General features: G+C 45.2%; 1 protein-coding gene and 1 pseudogene across 2 annotated transcripts in view; both read left to right on the plus strand.

The window, feature by feature from the left end:
• Positions 1 to 436: 436 nt before the first annotated feature.
• On the plus strand, positions 437 to 13850 carry LOC106589893 (BTB/POZ domain-containing protein 17-like; annotated as a pseudogene).
• A 9455-nt stretch (positions 13851 to 23305) lies between these two features.
• Positions 23306 to 26231, plus strand: part of mkk6c (MAPK kinase 6c) — a 55799-nt gene continuing 52873 nt past the window's right edge. The window contains exon 1 of one of the 2 annotated variants that reach the window (XM_014180279.3): positions 23306 to 23663. In XM_014180279.3, coding sequence (XP_014035754.1) covers positions 23573 to 23663 — 91 coding nt within the window. In that variant the 5' untranslated portion in view covers positions 23306 to 23572. 2 annotated transcript variants of the gene reach the window in all.

Genomic DNA, 26231 nt, shown 5'->3' on the forward strand with positions numbered 1-26231 from the left:
TTTCATTAAAACTGACCTACAATCACCTACATGGTGAATCACCTACACGGTGTGCACAGCTACAATGATTGATCCCATGGATTGGGACTCTACCCCCTCCTCCCAATAGCCATGGTGAAGGTTGAGGGGGCCATAGATTGTCCTGTCTTTATTTAACGACCACCGCTTCCCCCTCCTTCTCCCTTCCCTGTTCACGGTGACGGGGCCCATGACATCTCCTGCGATTGTATCCTTGCTAAAGGGTAATAGCACCACTTTTCAACCTCGTATTCATTATCTCCAGCACCATACCAGTGTCTGCGTATGTGAAAATGGCACATTTGTAGGTTTTGTAGCAAAAAAAAGAGTTAAACAATAAAATGTGGAAACACACCATTTTCATTGCCCTTTAAACCCTAAAACTGTACAATAAAGTATTCTTCCTCTTCTAGGCATAATGAAGGCTGATGAGATCCAGAATTATGGCGGTGACACCATAAGCCACTCCCTGGCCCTGGTGCAGCATCTGGAGGCCCTGCTGGCTCAGGGGAACGGCAGCAATGTGGCCCTCAGGGTTCAGGTAGGCAGCTTGCCTAGAGGGTTAGTGAGGTGGGCAGAGACCAAAGGGTTGCCGGTTGAAATCCGAGGTCTGACTGGGAAAACTCTTCTGGGATGTGGGTGGCTGACCTTGTCCTCGAACCTGTGTGTGTTTGTGGGAGGGGATAAAGTGAAAATGACAAATCGTCTCTGTGACATTTGAAACAAACAAAGTAGTCTTCCTCCAGACGGTGGAGGTGATGAAGATGATCCAAGCCCACTCCCTGGTGCTGTCCAAGCCCACTCCCTGGTGCTGTCCAAGCCCACTACCTGGTGTTGTCCAAGCCCACTCCCTGGTGCTGTCCAAGCCCACTACCTGGTGCTGTCCAAGCCCACTCCCTGGTGCTGTCCAAGCCCACTACCTGGTGTTGTCCAAGCCCACTCCCTGGTGCTGTCCAAGCCCACTCCCTGCTGCTGTCCAAGCCCACTACCTGGTGCTGTCCAAGCCCACTCCCTGGTGTTGTCCAAGCCCACTACCTGGTGCTGTCCAAGCCCTCTACCTGGTGCTGTCCAAGCCCTCTACCTGGTGCTGTCCAAGCCCACTCCCTGGTGCTATCTAAGCCCACTACCTGGTGCTGTCCAAGCCCACTCCCTGGTGCTGTCCAAGCCCACTCCCTGGTGCTGTCCAAGCCCACTTCCTGGTGCTGTCCAAGCCCACTCCCTGGTGCTGTCCAAGCCCACTCCCTGGTGCTGTCCAAGCCCACTCCCTGGTGTTGTCCAAGCCCACTACCTGGTGCTGTCCAAGCCCACTACCTGGTGCTGTCCAAGCCCACTCCCTGGTGTTGTCCCTGCAGAGCCCTGTGTTTGAGGAGCTGCTGCTCAGCCGTTACGGCACCACCCTGGTTCTGCTAGAGACCGCTGAGTGTGCTGAGGTCTTTGATAAGTTCATCAGGTGAAAAGGGAGACACATACAGTGTGCTGCCGTCTTCAACAGGTTCATTAACAATAATAATAGTTTGGTGGGTGCTTAGATTTGTCCTATTTCACACATGTACAAGTGTGTATTAATACACGTGTGAATTGAAAATGTTTTTGTTTTTTTGCATATCCCAACACCCTGAGACACCCTTGGAGAGTGGGGACACGGTATGCCATTATCAACGGTGACCCTGGAGTAAATTAGGGTTAAGTGCCTTGCTCAAGGGCACATGAACAGATTTCTCACCTTGTCGGCTCGGGGATTCAAACCAGCGACCTTTCGAGGAAGAAAGTAATAAGTCACAAGAAATGATATCATAAGGAATTCCCCTCCTGACAAGTAATACATGGTTTAGGGTTCATGGAGGGGGAGGGAAGCAAAAAGTGTCAGGAGAGGGGGGGGGGGGGTTAACTCTAGATGTCATTCTACTGCTTTAGACTGTGTACTCTATATGGGTAACACGCTCAAACAGTTTTACTGTGTATTTTTATATAGCCATCTAGTGGGTGTACTTGGTAGCTGCAACCTCGTGATTCAGCTAGTCTCGGAAATCCCAGACCTAAATGCTGAATACCAGTGGAGGCTGGTGGGAGGAAGCACGGTCGGTGGGTGTCATAATATATTAATTAGTAAGTAATGAAAACCTAAATTGGTTTATGGAGGTGTAACCACATTGATCATAATCTACTGTTGAGGCTTACTCTGGCTGGCTACTGCAACCATAGAATTAGAATTCCTGTATAATTCCACTCATTAAGTTGAATGGAAAAACTTGTTCTAGGAATTATATCTCTATGACTGCAACACTAGACAGCGGTATATTGTGTACATCCTATAGGGTATAGGGTATTCTATAAGGTATAGGGTATTATATAGGGTATAGGGTATTCTATAAGGTATAGGGTATTCTATAGGGTATAATATAAGGTATTATATATATATATATATATATATATATATATATTATTTTTCTCACCTTTATTTAACCAGGTAGGTAAGTTGAGAACAAGTTCTCATTTACAATTGCGACCTGGCCAAGATAAAGCAAAGCAGTTCGACACATACAACAACACAGAGTACCACATGGAGTAAAACAAACATACAGTCAATAATACAGTAGAAAAATAAGTCTATATACAATGTGAGTAAATGAGGTGAGATAAGGGAGGTAAAGGCAAAAAAAGGCCATGGTGGCGAAGTAAATACAATATAGCAAGTAAAACACTGGAATGGTAGATTTGGTAGATTTGCAGTGGAAGAAAGGGTATTATAGTGTATAGGGTATTATATAGGGTATAGGGTATTCTATAGGGTATAGGGCATTCTATCCTATAGAATACCCTATACCATATATAATACCCTAAACCCTATAGAATACCCTATACCCTATAGAATACCCTATACCCTATAGAATACCCTATACCCTATATAATACCCTATACCTTATAGAATACCCTATACCTTATAGAATACCCAATACCTTATAGAATCCCCTATACCCTATATAATACCCTATATAATACCCTATAGAATACCCTATACCCCATATAATACCCTATATAATACCCTATAGAATACCCTATACCCCATATAATACCCTATATAATACCCTATGGAATACCCTATACCCCATATAATACCCTATATAATACCCTATAGAATACCCTATACCCTATAGAAAACCCCATATAATACCCTATACCCTATATAATACACTATACCCAATAAAATAACAAATACCCTATAGAATACCCTATACCCTGTAGAATACCCTATATAATATCCTATACACTATAGAATGCCCTATACCCTATAGAATACCCTATACCCTATATAATACCCTATACACTATATAATACCCTATACCTTATAGAATACCCTATACCTTATAGAATACCCAATACCCTATAGAATCCCCTATACCCTATATAATACCCTATATAATACCCTATAGAATACCCTATACCCCATATAATACCCTATAGAATACCCTATACCCAATAGAAAACCCCATATAATACCCTATACCCTATATAATACACTATACCCAATAAAATAACAAATACCCTATAGAATACCCTATACCCAGTAGAATACCCTATACCCTGTATAATACCATATACCCTATATAATACCCTATACACTATATAATACCCTATACCTTATATAATAACCTATACCTTATATAATACCCTATACCCTATATAATAACCTATACCTTATAGAATACCCTATACCCTATATAATATCCTATACCCTATAGAATGCCCTATATCCTATAGAATACCCTATACCATATATAATACCCTAAACCCTATAGAATACCCTATACCCTATAGAATACCCTATACCTTATAGAATACCCTATACCTTATAGAATACCCAATACCCTATAGAATACCCTGTACCCTATACCCTGTAGAATACCCTATACCATATATAATACCTTATACCTTATATAATACCCTAAACCCTATAGAATACCCTATACCTTATAGAATACCCTATACCCTATATAATACCATATACCCTATATAATACCCTTTATCCTATAGTATACGCTATATCCTATAGTATACCCTATACCCTCATAGATATCATCCTAACCAACTTGCCCTCTAAATACACCTCTGCTGTTTTCAACCAAGATCTCAGCGATCACTGCCTCATTGCCTGCATCCGTAATAGGTCAGCGGTCAAACGACCTCCACTCATCACTGTCAAACGCTCCCTGAAACACTTCAGCGAGCAGGCCTTTCTAATCGACGTGGCCCGGGTATCCTGGAAGGATATTGACCTCATCCCTTCAGTAGAGGATGCCTGGTTATTTTTTTTAAATGCCTTCCTCACCGTCTTAAATAAGCATGCCCCATTCAAGAAATTTAGAACCAGGAACAGATATAGCCCTTGGTTCTCTCCAGACCTGACTGCCCTTAACCAACACAAAAACATCCTGTGGCGTTTTGCATTAGCATCGAACAGCCCCCGTGATATGCAACTTTTCAGGGAAGTTAGAAACCAATATACACAGGCAGTTAGAAAAGCCAAGGCTAGCATTTTCAAGCAGAAATTTGCTTCCTGCAACACAAACTCAAAAAACTTCTGGGACACTGTAAAGTCCTTGGAGAATAAGAGCACCTCCTCCCAGCTGCCCACTGAACTGAGGATAGGAAACTCTGTCACCACCGATAAATCCACTATAATTGAGAATTTCAATAAGCATTTTTCTACGGCTGGACATGCTTTCCACCTGGCTACCCCTACCCCGGTCAACAGCACTGCACCCCCCACTGCAACTCACCCAAGCCTTCCCCATTTCTATTCTCCCAAATCCAGTCAGCTGATGTTCTGAAAGAGCTGCAAAATCTGGACCCTTACAAATCAGCCAGGCTAGACAATCTGAACCCTTTCTTTCTAAAATTATCTGTCGAAATTGTTGCAACCCCTATTACTAGCCTGTTCAACCTCTCTTTCGTGTCGTCTGAGATTCCCAAAGATTGGAAAGCAGCTGCGGTCATCCCCCTTTTCAAAGGGGGGGACACTCTTGACCCAAACTGCTACAGACCTATATCTATCCTACCCTGTCTCTCTAAAGTCTTCGAAAGCAAAGTCAACAAACAGATTACCGACCATTTAGAATCCCACCGCACCTTCTCCGCTATGCAATCTGGTTTCAGAGCTGGTCATGGGTGCACCTCAGCCACGCTCAAGGTCCTAAACGATATCTTAACCACCATCGATAAGAAGAAATACTGTGCAGTCGTATTCATTGACCTGGCCAAGGCTTTCGACTCTGTCAATCACCACATCCTCATCGGCAGACTCAACAGCCTTGGTTTCTCAAATGATTGCCTCGCCTGGTTCACCAACTACTTCTCTGATAGAGTTCAGTGTGTCAAATCGGAGGGCCTGTTGTCCGGACCTCTGGCAGTCTCTATGGGGGTGCCACAGGGTTCAATTCTTGGGCTGACTCTCTTCTCTGTATACATCAATGATGTCGCTCTTGCTGCTGGTGAGTCTCTGATCCACCTCTACGCAGACGACACCATTCTGTATACTTCTGGCCCTTCTTTGGACACTGTGTTGACAACCCTCCAGACGAGCTTCAATGCCATACAACTCTCCTTCCATGGCCTCCAACTGCTCTTAAATACAAGTAAAACTAAATGCATGCTCTTCAACCGATCGCTGCCTGCACCTGCCCGCCCGTCAAGCATCACTACTCTGGACGGTTCTGACTTAGAATATGTAGACAACTACAAATACCTAGGTGTCTGGTTAGACTGTAAACTCTCCTTCCAGACTCACATCAAACATCTCCAATCCAAAGTTAAATCTAGAATTGGCTTCCTATTTTGCAACAAAGCATCCTTCACTCATGCTGCCAAACATAGCCTTGTAAAACTGACCATCCTACCGATCCTCGACTTTGGCGATGTCATTTACAAAATACCCTCCAATACCCTACTCAATAAATTGGATGCAGTCTATCACAGTGCCATACGTTTTGTCACCAAAGCCCTATATACTACCCACCACTGCGACCTGTACGCTCTTGTTGGCTGGCCCTCGCTTCATACCCGTCGCTAAACCCACTGGCTCCAGGTCATCTCCAAGACCCTGCTAGGTAAAGTCCCCCCTTATCTCAGCTCGCTGCTCACCATAGCAGCACCCACCTGTAGCACGTGCTACACCAGGTATTTCTCTCTGGTCACCCCCAAAGCCAATTCCTCCTTTGGCCGCCTCTCCTTCCAGTTCTCTGCTGCCAATGACTGGAACGAACTACAAAAATCTCTGAAACTGGAAACACTTATCTCCCTCACTAGCTTTAAGCACCAGCTGTCAGAGCAGCTCACAGATTACTGCACCTATACATAGCCCATCTATAATTTAGCCCAAACAACTACCTCTTCCCCTACTGTATTTATTTATTTATTTATGTATTTATTTTGTTCCTTTGTTGGTGACAGAGTTTCCTATCCTCAGTTCAGTGGGCAGCTGGGAGGAGGTGCTCTTATTCTCCAAGGACTTTACAGTGTCCCAGAAGTTTTTTGAGTTTGTGTTGCAGGAAGCAAATTTCTGCTTGAAAATGCTAGCCTTGGCTTTTCTAACTGCCTGTGTATATTGGTTTCTAACTTCCCTGAAAAGTTGCATATCACGGGGGCTGTTCGATGCTAATGCAAAACGCCACAGGATGTTTTTGTGTTGGTTAAGGGCAGTCAGGTCTGGAGAGAACCAAGGGCTATATCTGTTCCTGGTTCTAAATTTCTTGAATGGGGCATGCTTATTTAAGACGGTGAGGAAGGCATTTAAAAAAAATAACCAGGCATCCTCTACTGAAGGGATGAGGTCAATATCCTTCCAGGATACCCGGGCCACGTCGATTAGAAAGGCCTGCTCGCTGAAGTGTTTCAGGGAGCGTTTGACAGTGATGAGTGGAGGTCGTTTGACCGCTGACCTATTACGGATGCAGGCAATGAGGCAGTGATCGCTGAGATCTTGGTTGAAAACAGCAGAGGTGTATTTAGAGGGCAAGTTGGTTAGGATGATATCTATGAGGGTATAGGGTATACTATAGGATATAGCGTATACTATAGGATAAAGGGTATTATATAGGGTATATGGTATTATATAGGGTATAGGGTATTCTATAAGGTATAGGGTATTCTATAGGGTTTAGGGTATTATATAAGGTATAAGGTATTATATATGGTATAGGGTATTCTACAGGGTATAGGGTACAGGGTATTCTATAGGGTATTGGGTATTCTATAAGGTATAGGGTATTCTATAAGGTATAGGGTATTCTATAGGGTATAGGGTATTCTATAGGGTTTAGGGTATTATATATGGTATAGGGTATTCTATAGGATATAGGGCATTCTATAGGGTATAGGATATTATATAGGGTATAGGGTATTCTATAAGGTATAGGTTATTATATAGGGTATAGGGTATTATATAAGGTATAGGTTATTATATAAGGTATAGGGTATTCTATAAGGTATAGGTTATTATATAGGGTATAGGGTATTATATAGTGTATAGGGTATTATATAGGGTATATGGTATTATACAGGGTATAGGGTATTCTACTGGGTATAGGGTATTCTATAGGGTATTTGTTATTTTATTGGGTATAGTGTATTATATAGGGTATAGGGTATTATATGGGGTTTTCTATTGGGTATAGGGTATTCTATAGGGTATTCTATAGGGTATTATATGGGGTATAGGGTATTCTATAGGGTATTATATAGGGTATTATATAGGGTATAGGGGATTCTATAGGGTATTGGGTATTCTATAAGGTATAGGGTATTCTATAAGGTATAGGGTATTATATAGTGTATAGGGTATTATATAGGGTATAGGGTATTCTATAGGGTATAGGGCATTCTATAGTGTATAGGATATTATATAGGGTATTCTACAGGGTATAGGGTATTCTATAGGGTATTTGTTATTTTATTGGGTATAGTGTATTATATAGGGTATAGGGTATTATATGGGGTTTTCTATAGGGTATAGGGTATTCTATAGGGTATTATATAGTGTATTATATGGGGTATAGGGTATTCCATAGGGTATTATATAGGGTATTATATGGGGTATAGGGTATTCTATAGGGTATTCTATAGGGTATTATATAGGGTATTATATGGGGTATAGGGTATTCTATAGGGTATTATATAGGGTATAGGGGATTCTATAAGGTATTGGGTATTCTATAAGGTATAGGGTATTCTATAAGGTATAGGGTATTATATAGGGTATAGGGTATTCTATAGGGTATAGGGTATTCTATAGGGTATAGGGTATTCTATAGGGTTTAGGGTATTATATATGGTATAGGGTATTCTATAGGATATAGGGCATTCTATAGTGTATAGGATATTATATAGGGTATAGGGTATTCTATAAGGTATAGGTTATTATATAGGGTATTATATAAGGTATAGGTTATTATATAAGGTATAGGGTATTCTATAAGGTATAGGTTATTATATAGGGTATAGGGTATTATATAGTGTATAGGGTATTATATAGGGTATATGGTATTATACAGGGTATAGGGTATTCTACAGGGTATAGGGTATTCTATAGGGTATTTGTTATTTTATTGGGTATAGTTTATTATATAGGGTATAGGGTATTATATGGGGTTTTCTATAGGGTTTTCTATAGGGTATTATATGGGGTATAGGGTATTCTATAAGGTGTGGGTATTATATAGGGTGTTATATAGGGTATTCTATAAGTTATTGGGTGTTATATAGGGTATTATATGGGGTATTATATAGGGTATAGGGTATTCTATAGGGTATTCTATGTGGTATTCTATAGGGTATAGGGAATTATATAGAGTATATGGTTTTATATAGGGTATAGGGTATTTTATAGGGTATAGGGTATTCTATAGGGTAAAGGGTATTCTATAGGGTATAGGGTATTATATTGGGTACAGGGTATTCTATAGGGTAAAGGGTATTATATAGGGTAAAGTGTATTATATAGGGTATAGGGTATTCTATAGGGTAAAGTGTATTATATAGGGTAAAGGGTATTTAATAGGGTAAAGGGTATTCTATAGGGTATAGGGTATTCTATAGGGTAAAGGGTATTATATAGGGTATAGGGCGGGTTTTCCCAAACTGGGGTACGCGCAATGCCGTCGGGGGTACGCCAAATAAAAATGTGATTTACATAAGAAAATTTAAATAATAATAAAAATATTCACAATTTCAAACAGTCCATTTATATTTTCCAACGGGGCTATACATCTGGGTGAGGTTTTTTTCTCACCTGAGTAGCCTCGTTTCACGCCAAAAATACAATGAAACCATCTAGTGTTCAGCGAAATAACAACACAATGTCAAATACAGGTAGCCTAGTAAAATAATTAACATCCAATCACATTAACGCTTTCGCGGGAATTCCACTAACAGTCCGTATGTAGCCAAACATCGCTGCTGCTCATTCCATTTGCTCGAAAATTGATAAATGGTTAAAAAAAGAAAGACCCGCATCCATAGAGACACATACCAGCTCTACTGGTAGTACTGCTACTACTAGCAGTACTACACCTGCACCTGTCGACAACACAAGTTGTTCTGCTTCCACGAGCACATCCAATGCTAGCATCATTAATTCTACATTTGATGTTAGCCCAGCTAGCATGGACACTGACCGTTGTGAATCTGATAGTGACAGTTGTGAATCTGATGCAGCCAAAGCGCTACTGCCCCCTTACCCGTGAACAACAGACAGGGACGTTGGACCATTGAAGAGGCGCAAATATGATGAGAACTACATTGATTTGGAGTTCACTTATATTGGGCTTAGTGCCTTTCCTCAGCCACAGTGTGTTGAATGTGCAAAAGTACCATCTCACAACTCGATGAAACCTTCACTCTTGTGCAGACATTTAGAAACAAAACATGACAGTTTGAAAAACAAGCCACGGGAGTTTACAGGGAGTCTCTAACTATATTCAATGTGCGGGACAAAACTGAGGCTATGATTAGGAAGTTGGAGCTCTTCTCTGTCTGCATTAACAAGGACAACACACAGGTCTTTCCATCATTGTATGATTTTTTTTGTGTGCAAACTAACTCAAGCTTACAGACAATGTCAAATGTGATATAGCGAAGCACCTGAGTGAGTAGGTGTGCAATTACACAGGTACTTTCCTGAAACGAATGACACAAACAACTGGATTCATTAACCCTTTCATGCCCTGCCTCCAGTCCACTTACCTATATCTGAACAAGAGAGTCTCATTGAAATTGCAACAAGTGGTTCTGTGAAAATTGAATTTAATCAGAAGCCACTGCCAGATTTCTGGATTGGGCTGCGCTCAGAGTATCCTACCATTGGCAAATCGTGCTGTTAAGACACTGATGCCCTTTGCAACCACGTACCTATGTGAGAGTGGATTCTCGGCCCACACTAGCATGAAAACAAAATACAGGCACAGACTGTGTGGAAAATAATTTAAGACGGAGACTCTCTCCAATACAACCCAACATTGCAGAGTTATGTGCATCCTTTCAAGCACACCCTTCTCATTAACCTGTGGTGAGTTATTCACAATTTTCGATGATCAAGATGGCTAAATAAAGAGCAAAATTATTGATTATTATTATTTGTGCCCTGGTCCTATAAGAGCTCTTTGAGCTCTCACTTCCCACGATCCGGGTTATGACAAAAACTCACACTCATTCTTATGTTTAATAAATGTATTGTGTGTGTGTGACAGGCTTACAATGAAGGTAAATAACAACATTTGAGAGTGCGCTGACCCCGGCGCTAGAGGGGATACACAGCTGGAGGTTAAATGTTTGAAGGAGTACAGGACTATAAAAGGTTTGGAAATCACTGATATAGGGTATTCTACACGGCAGGGTTTCCCAAACTCTGTCCTCGGGACCCCAAGCGGTGCACATCTTGTTTATTTGCCCTAGCACTACACAGCTGATTGAAATAATCAACTAATCATCAAGCTTTGATTATTTTAAAAATCTGTGTAGTGACAGGGCTCAAAAACAAATTGTGCACCCCTTGGTGGTCCCGAGGACAGAGTTTGGGAAAAGCTGCTACAGGGTGTTTAGGCCAGGGCTATTAACCTCTGATCCTACGAGGTCCAGAGCCTGCTGCTTTTCTGTTCTACCTGATCATTAATTACACCCACCTGGTGTCCCAGGTCTAAATCGGTGACTGATTAAGGGGAAGGAAGCTTATTCTGGCTGGCTAACAATAGACACCACTAGACAGGAGAAAATACTCTCTAGGCTTCTGTATGCCAGGTACAGCCTACTACCATAAATAGCTTTGCTCTGTTGCCATTTTGGTTGGGGTTTGAGTTTCTGTCTTGGCTGGAGATACCCACGATAAAGTCAGACTTTTAATAATAATAATAGCAACTCAGACTATTCTGTGGAGGTTGGATGTATTTGGATCAAGTACAACATAATTTCCTTGGGTATAACATAACATGCATTTGGATGATCAAAGGCTTACTGTGTGTGCAGGTGTGGGTTTAGAGAGGACGTCATTACTTTACATACATGACCTCTTTCCCTTGATCGACCCCATTCTCATCTCTCTCTGTCTCTCTCTGTCTCTCTCTCTCTATCTGTCCCCTTCTCATCTCTCTGTCTCCCTCTACACAAGCTGGCCACTAAATACCGAGTCCAGGGCCTTCAGCAGGGGGTCACCCAGTACGACTCAGAACCTGGCCAGCTCCTCTGGACACGCGGTGGAATGGTACTGTACTGTTTATTTATTTTTATCTCACGTTTATTTAACCATGAAGTCCCATTGAGGTCAGAGGACGTCTCCCTTGGGAAAAGGTAACCTCCCTCTTTATGTTGTAATATAATGTATATGTTGTGGTTATATGAATGGAGGTCGGGGTGTCGTCTGATATAGTTTGGTGAACTCTGTAAATATTTATTTTTTTAACTACTTGGAATAACGTTTCCAGCTGAAGTCTATACATTATGAAGTCCATACATTAGTCTTTACAATAAATATTGCATTCATTAAAGGCCCAATGCAGTCCAAAACCATTTTGGAATAATACTGTGAAATTGTGAAAATTATGATATGACCTTTTAGTGTAAGAGCTATTTGAAAAGACTGCCTGAAATGTCCCCCTGTTTTAGTGGGTCATCACCAGGCGGTAAATTAGTAATTTGACCAATAAGAAAGAGTTCCAAACCGCTCTGCCAATAACAGCTAGTTTTCAGTTTTCCCCTCCCCATTGAGACCACACTCAGACAGTCTTTGCAAAATTCTTCCTTGAGAAACTGCTTTTCGCTAAGAAGATATATATTTTTTTTTTACCATTTTAATTGAAAACAATCACAGTAATATAATTAATTGTTACCCAGTAATGATTTGATATTGAGATAAAAACACTGCATTGGACCTTTAACAATTAGTTAAACTAGTAAAACATGGACTGGACAATAATAACGTTGACAACATTGCAGGTATGCCCTTCAGACTGGAGAAGTGGCCCTGAGGGACACCTGTCTGCAGTATCTGTCCTGGAACCTGTCCTCCGTACTGCAGAGTGAGGAGTGGACCACCGTCAGCATCGACCTGCTGATGAGCCTGCTGCAGCGTTTAGAACTCATCTCGCAGGTACAGTAGGCCTACTCCTTGGTAGCCTGATTGCAGATCTGTTTGCACTGTCTGGCCGACTCCTTGTCAATAATTGTCACATAATTGTCTGCCTCATCCCAGCTCTGTTTTATGGCAATACAGCACAAACAGATATGGGAGCAGGCTAACTCCTGTGTATTACTCCATCTTATGATCATGTACAGAACTATTGAACAATTTTGAACTTGTATGTGTGTCTTTGCAATGTGTATACTGCATTTATTTAGTTACTTTTATTTCTTATTCTTATTCTTTTGTTAAAACTGTATTGTTGGTTTAAGGGCTTGTAAGTAAGCATTTCACTGTAAGATCTACACCTGTTGTATTCGGCGCATGTGACTAATAACATTTGATTTGATTTGATTTATGTACTCCTGGCTGCAAAATGAATTTCCCTGATCTGAAGGAACAATAAAGTTCTAAAATGTGACTTTGAATTTCAGAGTGAGATGGAGCTGTTCACGGCGCTGGAGGCCTGGATCAACCAGAACGAGCCGGATTCTCTAACAGCGGAGAATGCTCTCAGAGCCGTCCGTTACGGCATGATGCTCCCGTGGGAGCTCTTCCGGCTGCAGACCCTGTCTCCTCTCCTGGCCCGCTACCAGGAGTCGGTCCGTGGCCTCCTCTACCATCCCACCAGTTCCACTCTGCCTCCCCCCTCCACATGGCAAAGTACTTTGACGTGAACTGTAGTCTCTTCATGCCCAGGAACTACCTCTCCACAGCCTGGGGGAGTCCTTGGGTCATCAACAACCCCACCAGCTTCCAGATGCATGCTGGGTCCCAGCAGCCATGATGTCAACAAGAGGGTAACCTGGAATGCCCTGTTCTCGCCCCGTTGGTTACCCCCAGTATGAGGACCATACACTCTGAACAGAGCTACATGCAGCTGACACAAGTCGACGGAGGGCGGCCGCACATCATTATTACCCCCGCTACATCGAGTGCAGACTTCGCCGGGGTGAGTTTCCAGAAGATGGTGGTGGTGATGAAAAGGCAGCAGGGGAACATGGTGGTGAGACATGTTTATAACTTCCACCAGAGCACAGAGGAAACTGGGGACTTCCTGGTGGAAGCCAATCTGCACTGCAAGATGTCTGAGTACCTGGTTGATGGTTCCCTCCATCTACACATCGTGGTCAAGCCGCTCTACCAGACCCTCATCTCTAGCAAGAAATGACCCCCTTCACTCTTTCTATACATCCCAATTCTGTATCATTCTGCCCTAAGTGTGCACTTGTTCACTTCCCTTCATTCATGTGGAGGAGTGCATGAGTGCACACTTCGGGAGAAATTAGCCTCCTCCATTTTCGTACATGCAGTGACACAATGTAAGCCAAGCACTGTCCTCTTTAAACATCACACTCATATCACATAATACACAAAGTCAAGGGAGAACCAACTAGCCAACCAACCCCATCATGTCTGCAACCAGCCAACCCCATCATGTCTGCATTCAACCAACCAGCCAACTAGCCAGCCAGCCAGCCACCTAGCCAACCAACCTAATCATGTCTGCAACCAACCAGCCGACCTACCAGCCAACCAACCAACCAACGAGCCAGCCAGCCAACCAACCAACCAACGAGCCAGCCAGCTAGCCAGCCACCCAACCAACCCCATCATGTCTGTAACCAACTAACCAACCCCATCATGTCTGCAACCAACCAACCCCATCATGTCTGTAACCAACCAACACACCAACCAACCCTATCATGTCTGCAACCAACCAACCCTATCATGTCTGCAACCAACCAACCCCATCATGTCTGCAACTAACCAACCCCATCATGTCTGCAACCAACCAACCAACCAACCAACCACATAATGTCTGCAACCAACCAACCAACCAACCAACCAAATCATGTCAGCAACCAACCAACCAACCCCATCATGTCTGCAACCAACCGACCCCATAATGTCTGCAACCAACCAACCCCATCATATCTGTAACCAACCAACCCTATCATGTCTGCAACCAACCAACCAACCAACCCCATCATGTCAGCAACCAACCAACCCTATCATGTCTGCAACCAACCAACCAACCAACCAACCAACCAACCCCATCATGTCTGCAACCAACCAACCCCATCATGACTGCAACCAACCAACCAACCAACCAACCAACCAACCAACCAACCAACCCACCCCATAATGTCTGCAACCAACCAACCCCATCATGTCTGCAACCAACCCCATCATGTCTGCAACCAACCAACCCCATCATGTCTGTAACCAACCAACCCTATCATGTCTACAACCAACCAACCCCATCATGTCTGCAACCAACCAACCCTATCATGTCTGCAACCAACCAACCAACCAACGAAATCATGTCTGCAACCAACCAACCCCATCATGTCTGCAACCAACCAACCCCATCATGTCTGCAACCAACCAACCAACCCCATCATGTCTGCAACCAACCAACCAACCCCATAATGTCTGCAACCAACCAAATCATATCTGTAACCAACCAACCCTATCATGTCAGCAACCAACCAACCCCATCATGTCTGCAACCAACCAACCAACCCCATCATGTCTGCAACCAACCAACCAACCAACCAACCCGTAATGTCAGCAACCAACCAACCAACCCCATCATGTCTGCAACCAACCAACCAACCCCATCATGTCTGCAACCAACCAACCAACCAACCCCATAATGTCAGCAACCAACCAACCAACCCCATCATGTCTGCAACCAACCAACCAACCAACCCCATCATGTCTGCAACCAACCAACACCATCATGTCTGCAACCAACCAACCAAACAACCAACCCCATAATGTCAGCAACCAACCAACCCTATCATGTCTGCAACCAACCAACCAACCCCATCATGTCTGCAACCAACCAACCCCATCATGTCTGCAACCAGCCAACCCCATCATGTCTGCAACCAACCAACCAACCCCATAATGTCTGCAACCAACCAACCAACCCCATCATGTCTGCAACCAACCAACCAACCAACCCACCCAGTCATGGCTGCAACCAACCAGCCAACCAACCAAATCATGTCTGCAACCAACCAACCCCATCATGTCTGCAACCAACCAACCAACCCCATCATGTCTGCAACCAACCAACCAACCCCATAATGTCTGCAACCAACCAACCCCATCATATCTGTAACCAACCAACCAACCCTATCATGTCAGCAACCAACCAACCCCATCATGTCTGCAACCAACCAACCAACCCCATCATGTCTGCAACCAACCAACCAACCCCGTAATGTCAGCAACCAACCAACCAACCCCATCATGTCTGCAACCAACCAACCAACCCCATCATGTCTGCAACCAACCAACCAACCAACCCCATAATGTCAGCAACCAACCAACCAACCCCATCATGTCTGCAACCAACCAACCAACCAACCAACCAACCCCATCATGTCTGCAACCAACCAACACCATCATGTCTGCAACCAACCAACCAAACAACCAACCCCATAATGTCAGCAACCAACCAACCCTATCATGTCTGCAACCAACCAACCAACCAACCCCATCATGTCTGCAACCAACCAACCCCATCATGTCTGCAACCAGCCAACCCCATCATGTCTGCAACCAACCAACCAACCCCATCATGTCTGCAACCAACCAACCAACCAACCCCATAATGTCAGCAACCAACCAACCAACCCCATCATGTCTGCAACCAACCAACCAACCCCATCATGTCTGCAACCAACCAACACCATCATGTCTGCAACCAACCAACCAAACAACCAACCCCATAATGTCAGCAACCAACCAACCCTATCATGTCTGCAACCAACCAACCAACCAACCCCATCATGTCTGCAACCAACCAACCCCATCATGTCTGCAACCAGCCAACCCCATCATGTCTGCAACCAACCAACCAACCAACCAACCCCATAATGTCAGCAACCAACCAACCAACCCCATCATGTCTGCAACCAACCAACCAACCCCATCATGTCTGCAACCAACCAACACCATCATGTCTGCAACCAACCAACCAAACAACCAACACCATCATGTCTGCAACCAACCAACACCATCATGTCTGCAACCAACCAACACCATAATGTCAGCAACCAACCAACCCTATCATGTCTGCAACCAACCAACCAACCAACCAACCCACCCAGTCATGGCTGCAACCAACCAGCCAACCAACCAAATCATGTCTGCAACCAACCAACCAACCCCATCATGTCTGCAACCAACCAACCAACCAACCAACCCACCCAGTCATGGCTGCAACCAACCAGCCAACCAACCAAATCATGTCTGCAACCAACCAACCCCATCATGTCTGCAACCAACCAACCAACCCCATCATGTCTGCAACCAACCAACCAACCCCATAATGTCTGCAACCAACCAACCCCATCATATCTGTAACCAACCAACCAACCCTATCATGTCAGCAACCAACCAACCCCATCATGTCTGCAACCAACCAACCAACCCCATCATGTCTGCAACCAACCAACCAACCCCGTAATGTCAGCAACCAACCAACCAACCCCATCATGTCTGCAACCAACCAACCAACCCCATCATGTCTGCAACCAACCAACCAACCAACCAACCCCATAATGTCAGCAACCAACCAACCAACCCCATCATGTCTGCAACCAACCAACCAACCAACCAACCAACCAACCCCATCATGTCTGCAACCAACCAACACCATCATGTCTGCAACCAACCAACCAAACAACCAACCCCATAATGTCAGCAACCAACCAACCCTATCATGTCTGCAACCAACCAACCCTATCATGTCTGCAACCAACCAACCCCATCATGTCTGCAACCAGCCAACCCCATCATGTCTGCAACCAACCAACCAAGCCCATAATGTCTGCAACCAACCAACCCCATCATGTCTGCAACCAACCAACCAACCCACCCCATCATGTCTGCAACCAACCAACCCCATCATGTCTGCAACCAACCAACCCCATCATGTCTGCAACCAGCCAACCCCATCATGTCTGCAACCAACCAACCAAGCCCATAATGTCTGCAACCAACCAACCCCATCATGTCTGCAACCAACCAACCAACCCACCCCATCATGTCTGCAACCAACCAACACCATCATGTCTGCAACCAACCAACCAAACAACCAACCCCATAATGTCAGCAACCAACCAACCCTATCATGTCTGCAACCAACCAACCCCATCATGTCTGCAACCAACCAACCAACCCCATCATATCTGCAACCATCCAACCCCATCATGTCTGCAACCAACCAACCAACCCCATAATGTCTGCAACCAACCAACCAACCCCATTATGTCTGCAACCAACCAACCAACCAACCCACCCAGTCATGGCTGCAACCAACCAGCCAACCAACCAACCGGCCAACCAACCCCATCATGTCTGCAACCAACCAACCCCATCATGTCTGCAACCAGCCAACCCAATCATGTCTGCAACCAACCAACCCCATCATGTCTGCAACCAGCCAACCCCATCATGTCTACAACCAACCAACCCCATAATGTCTGCAACCAACCTACCAACCAACCAACCAACCCCATCATGTCTGCAACCAACCAACCAACCAACCCACCCAGTCATGGCTGCAACCAACCAACCAACCAACCAACTGGCCAACCAACCAACCCCATCATGTCAGCAACCAACCAACCAACCAACCAAATCATGTCTGCAACCAACCAACCCCATCATGTCTGCAACCAACCAACCCCATCATGTCTGCAACCAACCAACCCCATCATGTCTGCAACCAACCAACCCCATCATGTCTGCAACCAACCAACCCCATCATGTCTGCAACCAACCAACCCCATCATGTCTGCAACCAACCAACCAACCAACCCCATCATGTCTGCAACCAACCAACCAACCCCATCATGTCTGCAACCAACCAACCCCATAATGTCTGCAACCAACCAACCCCATCATATCTGTAACCACCCAACCAACCCTATCATGTCAGCAACCAACCAACCCCATCATGTCTGCAACCAACCAACCAACCCCGTAATGTCAGCAACCAACCAACCAACCCCATCATGTCTGCAACCAACCAACCCCATCATATCTGTAACCAACCAACCCTATCATGTCAGCAACCAACCAACCCCATCATGTCTGCAACCAACCAACCAACCCCATCATGTCTGCAACCAACCAACCAACCCCGTAATGTCAGCAACCAACCAACCAACCCCATCATGTCTGCAACCAACCAACCAACCCCATAATGTCTGCAACCAACCAACCCCATCATGTCTGCAACCAACCAACCAACCCCATCATGTCTGCAACCAACCAACCCCATCATGTCTGCAACCAAAAACCTACACTCGATCCCTCCGATGTCAACAACTACAGACCAGTATCCCTTCTTTCTTTTCTCTCCAAAACTCTTGAACGTGCCGTCCTTGGCCAGCTCTCCTGCTATCTCTCTCAGAATGACCTTCTTGATCCTAATCAGTCAGGTTTCAAGACTGGGCATTCAACTGAGACTGCTCTTCTCTGTGTCACGGAGGCTCTCCGCACTGCTAAAGCTAACTCTCTCTCCTCTGCTCTCATCCTTCTAGACCTATCTGCTGCCTTTGATACTGTGAACAATCAGATCCTCCTCTCCACCCTCTCCGAGTTGGGCATCTCCGGCGCGGCCCACGCTTGGATTGCGTCCTACCTGACAGGTCGCTCCTACCAGGTGGCGTGGCGAGAATCTGTCTCCGCACCATGCGCTCTCACCACTGGTGTCCCCCAGGGCTCTGTTCTAGGCCCTCTCCTATTCTCGCTATACACCAAGTCACTTGGCTCTGTCATATCCTCACATGGTCTCTCCTATCATTGCTATGCAGACGACACACAATTAATCTTCTCCTTTCCCCCTTCTGATAACCAGGCGGCGAATCGCATCTCTGCATGTCTGTCAGACATATCAGTGTGGATGACGGATCACCAGCTCAAGCTGAACCTCGGCAAGATGGAGCTGCTCTTCCTCCCGGGGAAGGACTGCCCGTTCCATGATCTCGCCATCACGGTTGACAACTCCCTTGTGTCCTCCTCCCAGAGTGCTAAGAACCTTGGCGTGATCCTGGACAACACCCTGTCGTTCTCCACTAACATCAAGGCGGTGACCCGATCCTGTAGGTTCATGCTCTACAACATTCGCAGAGTACGACCCTGCCTCACACAGGAAGCGGCGCAGGTCCTAATCCAGGCACTTGTCATCTCCCGTCTGGATTACTGCAACTCGCTGTTGGCTGGGCTCCCTGCCTGTGCCATTAAACCCCTACAACTCATCCAGAACGCCGCAGCCCGTCTGGTGTTCAACCTTCCCAAGTTCTCTCACGTCACCCCGCTCCTCCGCTCTCTCCACTGGCTTCCAGTTGAAGCTCGCATCCGCTACAAGACCATGGTGATTGCCTACGGAGCTGTGAAGGGAACGGTACCTCCATACCTTCAGGCTCTGATCAGGCCCTACACCCAAACAAGGGCACTGCGTTCATCCACCACTGGCCTGCTGGCCCCCCTACCTCTGAGGAAGCACAGTTCCCGCTCAGCCCAGTCAAAACTGTTCGCTGCTCTGGCACCCCAATGGTGGAACAAGCTCCCTCACGACGCCAGGACAGCGGAGTCAATCACCACCTTCCGGAGACACCTGAAACCCCACCTCTTTAAGGAATACCTAGGATAGGATAAAGTAATCCTTCTAACCCCCCCCCCCCTTAAAAGATTTAGATGCACTATTGTAAAGTGGTTGTTCCACTGGATATCATAAGGTGAATGCACCATTTTGTAAGTCGCTCTGGATAAGAGCGTCTGCTAAATGACTTAAATGTAAATGTAAATGTCTGCAACCAACCAAATGATGTCTGCAACCAACCAACCAACCAACCCCATAATGTCAGCAACCAACCAACCAACCCCATCATGTCTGCAACCAACCAACCGACCAACCCCATCATGTCTGCAACCAACCAACCAACCGACCAACCAACCAACCCCATCATGTCTGCAACCAACCAACACCATCATGTCTGCAACCAACCAACCAAACAACCAACCCCATAATGTCAGCAACCAACCAACCCTATCATGTCTGCAACCAACTAACCAACCAACTAACCAACCCCATCATGTCTGCAACCAACCAACACCATCATGTCTGCAACCAGCCAACCCCATCATGTCTGCAACCAGCCAACCCCATAATGTCTGCAACCAATCAACCAACCAACCAACCCCATAATGTCAGCAACCAACCAACCAACCCCATCATGTCTGCAACCAACCAACCAACCCCATCATGTCTGCAACCAACCAACCAACCAACCCCATCATGTCTGCAACCAACCAACACCATCATGTCTGCAACCAACCAACCAAACAACCAACCCCATCATGTCTGCAACCAACCAACCAACCCCATCATGTCTGCAACCAACCAAACCCATCATGTCTGCAACCAGCCAACCCCATCATGTCTGCAACCAACCAACCAACCAACCCCATAATGTCTGCAACCAACCAACCAACCAACCTACCCAGTCATGGCTGCAACCAACCAGCCAACCAACCAACCGGCCAACCAACCAACCCCATCATGTCAGCAACCAACCAACCAACCCCATCATGTCAGCAACGAACAAACCAACCAACCCCATCATGTCAGCAACCAACCAACCAACCCCATCATGTCAGCAACGAACAAACCAACCAACCCCATCATGTCAGCAACCAACCAACCAATGCTATCATATCTGCAACCAACCACCACCAACCAACCAACCAACCAACCAACCAACCAACCAACCACACAACCAACCCCATCATGTCAGCAACGAACCAACCAACCAACCCCATCATGTCAGCAACCAACCAACCAACGCTATCATATCTGCAACCAACCAACCAACCAACCACCCAACCAACCCCATCATATCTGCAACCAACCAACCAACCAACCAACCAAGTCATGGCTGCAACCAACCGGCCAACCACATCATGGCTGCAACCAACCAGCCAGCCAGCCAGCCAGCCAGCCAATCGGCCAACCACATCATGTCTGCAACCAACCAACCAACCAACCAACCCCATCATGTCTGCAACCAACCAACCCCATCATGTCTGCAACCAACCAACCAACCAACCCCATCATGTCTGCAACCAACCAACCAGCCAACCCAGTCATGGCTGCAACCAACCAACCAGCCAGCCAACCAACCAACCAGCCAGCCAGCCAGCCAACCAACTGGCCAACCACATCATGGCTGCAACCAGCTAACCAACCAACCAGCCAGCCAACCAACTGGCCAACCCCATCATGTCTGCCACCAACCAACCAACCAACCAACCAACCAACCAACCAACCGGCCAACCACATCATGTCTGCCACCAACCAACCAACCAACCAACCAACCAACCAACCAACCAACCAACCAACCAACCAACCAACCAACCGGCCAACCACATCATGGCTGCAACCAACCAGCCAACCAGCCAGCCAGCCAACCAACCAACCAGCCATCCAACCCATCATGTCTGCCACCAACCAACCAACCAACCAACCAACCAACCAACCAACCAACCAGCCAATTGGCCAACCACATCATGGCTGCAACCAACCAGCCAGCCAAACAACCAACCAACCAGCCAGCCAACCAACCAGCCAGCCAGCCAACCAACCAACCAACCAGCCATCCAACCGCATCATGTCTGCCACCAACCAACCAACCAACCAACCAAACGGCCAACCACATCATGGCTGCAACCAACCAGCCAGCCAACCAACCAACTGCCACCAACCAGCCAGCCAACCAACTGCCACCAACCAGCCAGCCAAACAACCAACCAACCAACCAACTGCCTCCAACCAGCCAGCCAGCCAACCAACCCCATCATGTCTGCAACCAACCTGCCAACCAGCCAGCCAACCAACCAACCGGCAACCAACCAGCCAACCAACCGGCCAATCAACCAGCCAACCCCATTATGTCTGCAACCAACCTGCCAGCCAACCAACCAACCAACCAATCCCATCACGTCTGCAACCAACCAGCATGTCTGCAATGTATGGAATAAATGGATAGCAGACAATACCTGTTTGATGTTTGATAACATTTTGTACAGTATGTATATTCAAGATCAATATGACTTACAAGCTTTGCTTTAGCGATGTTTCAAAAGCTATTTCTCTGTGCTATTATACCCAAAAGGAGGAGGTTGATAATATCTGTTTCCTCTTCATTGACATTACCGTTGATGATATCTCTTGCTTGCAGTACTATTCAGTAAAGCAAAGTTATTCCAGGACAGATTGACTGTGTTTGTGTTTCCAATATTTAAGAGTGATGTATTACAAGTAGCCTATGCCTATTGTTATTGATTATGTCGGCATATGAGTGCAAACAAAAGTGGAACTTCAAGTTTCATTTCATGTAAATCATAATACACTTGAAATGAATATGTTGTATTTAGCCTACAAGAAAACATGCGGATCATTGATCACACATAGCCGTACTCAGATACTGTAATAAAGTAATACAATACTGTAATACAGTACGCACAACTACAGTATGGACTACAGTTCCCACCATCCTTTACGCCCAAGCAGGAAGAACGTTCGTAATATAGGCCAATGCCACTCACTCTCTGATCCAAGTTAGGAGCTTTCAGCTGCCAGCCGTGGCCCATTATGTAAGTGCCGCTGAGAATTATTTGCAGTGCCATTGCAAAACGACCCGTTTCCTGACCGTTTTGCAAGGTGTGCAATTGTAATATTGCTCTTTGCACGGACACACACGGTTCAGACGCAAAAAGGCTCCAAGTGCATGAAGATCGCGGCTTGTATTCTGCATCCTTGTTGCAAAGCAAGCCGCTGAAGCAAGCTTCGGTGCGAGTGCGATGGAGGGAGGGAGTGAGAAAGAAGGCAAAGTCTCTAGTGCATCCCCTCCCCCCCATCAAAGCAAAGGGGAAATGTCTCAGCCAAAGGGAGGTAAGACTATATTACATGCGATCTGTGCAAAACGACTGAAATGCAATTAGTTATGCATTGTCTGCAATGTGCATTGCTACAAGTTGAATATCGTCAATGCATGTTAAAGTTTATGCGGTAAAAGGGTCAGTTGCATTTCCTGTTTAGATCTTCCCCTTTGCAGAGTTCCTGGTAAAACGAGTCTGTCTGTCTGTCTACTCTCAGCATATAATAGCTAGATGCTTTTTGCTCATGTTGGTGGTATTTGCAGTCCTCTTGTACCAGGGATGTTATAACCTAATTAAAGCTGTCACATAGTCAGCAACTCCCTGCAGACATATTGCAACGCCTTTTATATAAAGCATGTACGGTCACATGCACATTTCGACGAGATGTTGCCTTTGCAAGGTAATGAATCAAATGCATTTATTGCAGTGTATCGAGTAACTGTAAACTTTACTATTACAGTACGTGCGTTGTAAACGGGGAGTCAGGGGGCACGATTACAATGTGACAACATGCAGCTTTCAATTGGTTAAGTTCAGTTCAAACTGCTCAGGATAATCACACTGAACTTCTTCTGACAATTTTATTAAATGCAGTTTTATTTTCACTGTTAGTGGTGCATAATGGAAATTATTGGGACGCCTATAGACCTAGGTAGACATTTTATAAAAAGCTAAATATAGATTTGCTGTATTTAAGTCTACTGTATTGAGGTGAACAGTTCAAGAAACAGGGCAGTAGGCTATTTAAAATACGAGTCTCCAAGCAAAACATCCCTGCCACATTCACCAAGTAAAAGCTCAGACACAGGTAGGATTGCCAAACGGTTACCTGCTGACAGTACTTAGTGCCTGCAGTCAATCTCTAGTGTTCACACAGCAAAGACCTTGGAAGTTGTCAGCCACTCAGCCTGGTTAAAATTCTACTAAGCAGAAGATGGCAGAGTTTTTTGTTTTGTTTTATTTGGCAATGCATAGCTGTGTGTATTGCTTATGGTCTAGATTGCAAGCTATCTGCTCAAATGTTGCTATTTTGTAGAAAACCCTTGTTGATACTAGCCAGATGGCCACAGGTGTATAACTATCTAGCAAGATGACGAAGAAAACGATTTAATTCACTCGCCATAATCCCATACTGCCAGTCCAGCCCATAATCAAATGTTTAGCTAGCTAACGTTAGCATATTCGCTAGCTAAGGCCACTGCACTAACTCAGCAGCTGTTACATGGATGCTAGCTAATCCATTGTGATTTAATTATAATGTCAATACCTGCTACAGTGGTTAGCTAGCTTGGAGGAAGTATTCAGTGCATTGCGTCTGCACTAAGCTAGCTACTATCCCATAGCCCACATTGCATATGAAGTCTGACTGGCTCATCTATGGATGTACGGAGAAAATGCCCTCTTTTTCCTTTTTTTGGCTCCCCCATGTGGGGGGTTCGTGCTCTCTAATTGGCTCAAAGTCAAGTTGTTGGCTACTGATGAGCATTGCGATTCTACAAGTATAATCAGTAGGTTCGTGGCTACCGGGTCGGCACGCAGCAGGTACAGCTTCTGTGCTAGCAAGAGAAAGAACAGCTTGCCACTGTATTACGTGTCTGTCGACAGTCAGATTCTCATTTGTTTCTTGCTTAAGTTTCTCTCAAGGTGGACCACTGAACAAGAAGACTAGACCTAGAGACAATCTCTATAACCCTCTGGAATGTATTGCTATTGATCTCCGTTGTGCTTGATTAATTAATCAATTAAGGTCACTGATCAATTAGAAACTCCCCTCACCTGGTTGTCTTGGTCTTAATTGGACACACAGTGACAAAAAAACACAAGTCACTCGTCTCGTACCTCCATGGAATGAGTTTTGACACCCCTGATGAATATTTTCAGAGAGTATTTTCAGCGTTTTCACAACATGGGCCTAATTGTCCTGTTACTCCGATCCATCTAAACTCATTCATTGGATGATTCCTTTCCACTTTCCACCTAGACAGTGGAGTTCTTAACTAATCAGTGGCCTTACTTGATCAATGAAGAACAAAGGGAGAAGTGAAAATCCGCAGACACTCAGCCCAACCATCTGCAATTGGAATGGTGTAAAGGATGCACATGTCCCATAGCTGCAGTCCTCTGCACTTAGTGGACCCTACTGCATTCCTAAGGCCAAGGCAAACATCTATTTTAACACATCATCAAGGAGAAACATGCGTATGATTTGCATAGCCAGGAGGGCTATTATTGGGTGTGTCCCAAATGACACCCATATTCCCTGAATAGTGCACTACTTTTGACCTAAGCCCAACGGGTGCTGGTCTAAAGTAGTGCACTACATAGGGAATAGGGTGTCATTTGGAACGCATCCAACTACTTTGTGAGGTCGTCTAGTATGGGCTCTCCAATTGCAGATGGTTGGTTTTCACATTCCGAGGCTCAGGTTAGATTATTGCGTAACTAACAGGTTACACACCTGTTTTGTTGAAGTAAATGTTTTGTCTGTAATCCCCCACCAAACACACACACACACGTGAATGTACAGACGACACATGACGGTGTGTTTAGCAACCAAGCCGATGCGTGCGCATCTTCGGCG

Source organism: Salmo salar, chromosome 28, assembly GCF_965601325.2.
Source record: "Salmo salar chromosome 28, fSalSal1, whole genome shotgun sequence".
Classification (NCBI taxonomy): Eukaryota; Metazoa; Chordata; class Actinopteri; order Salmoniformes; family Salmonidae; genus Salmo; species Salmo salar.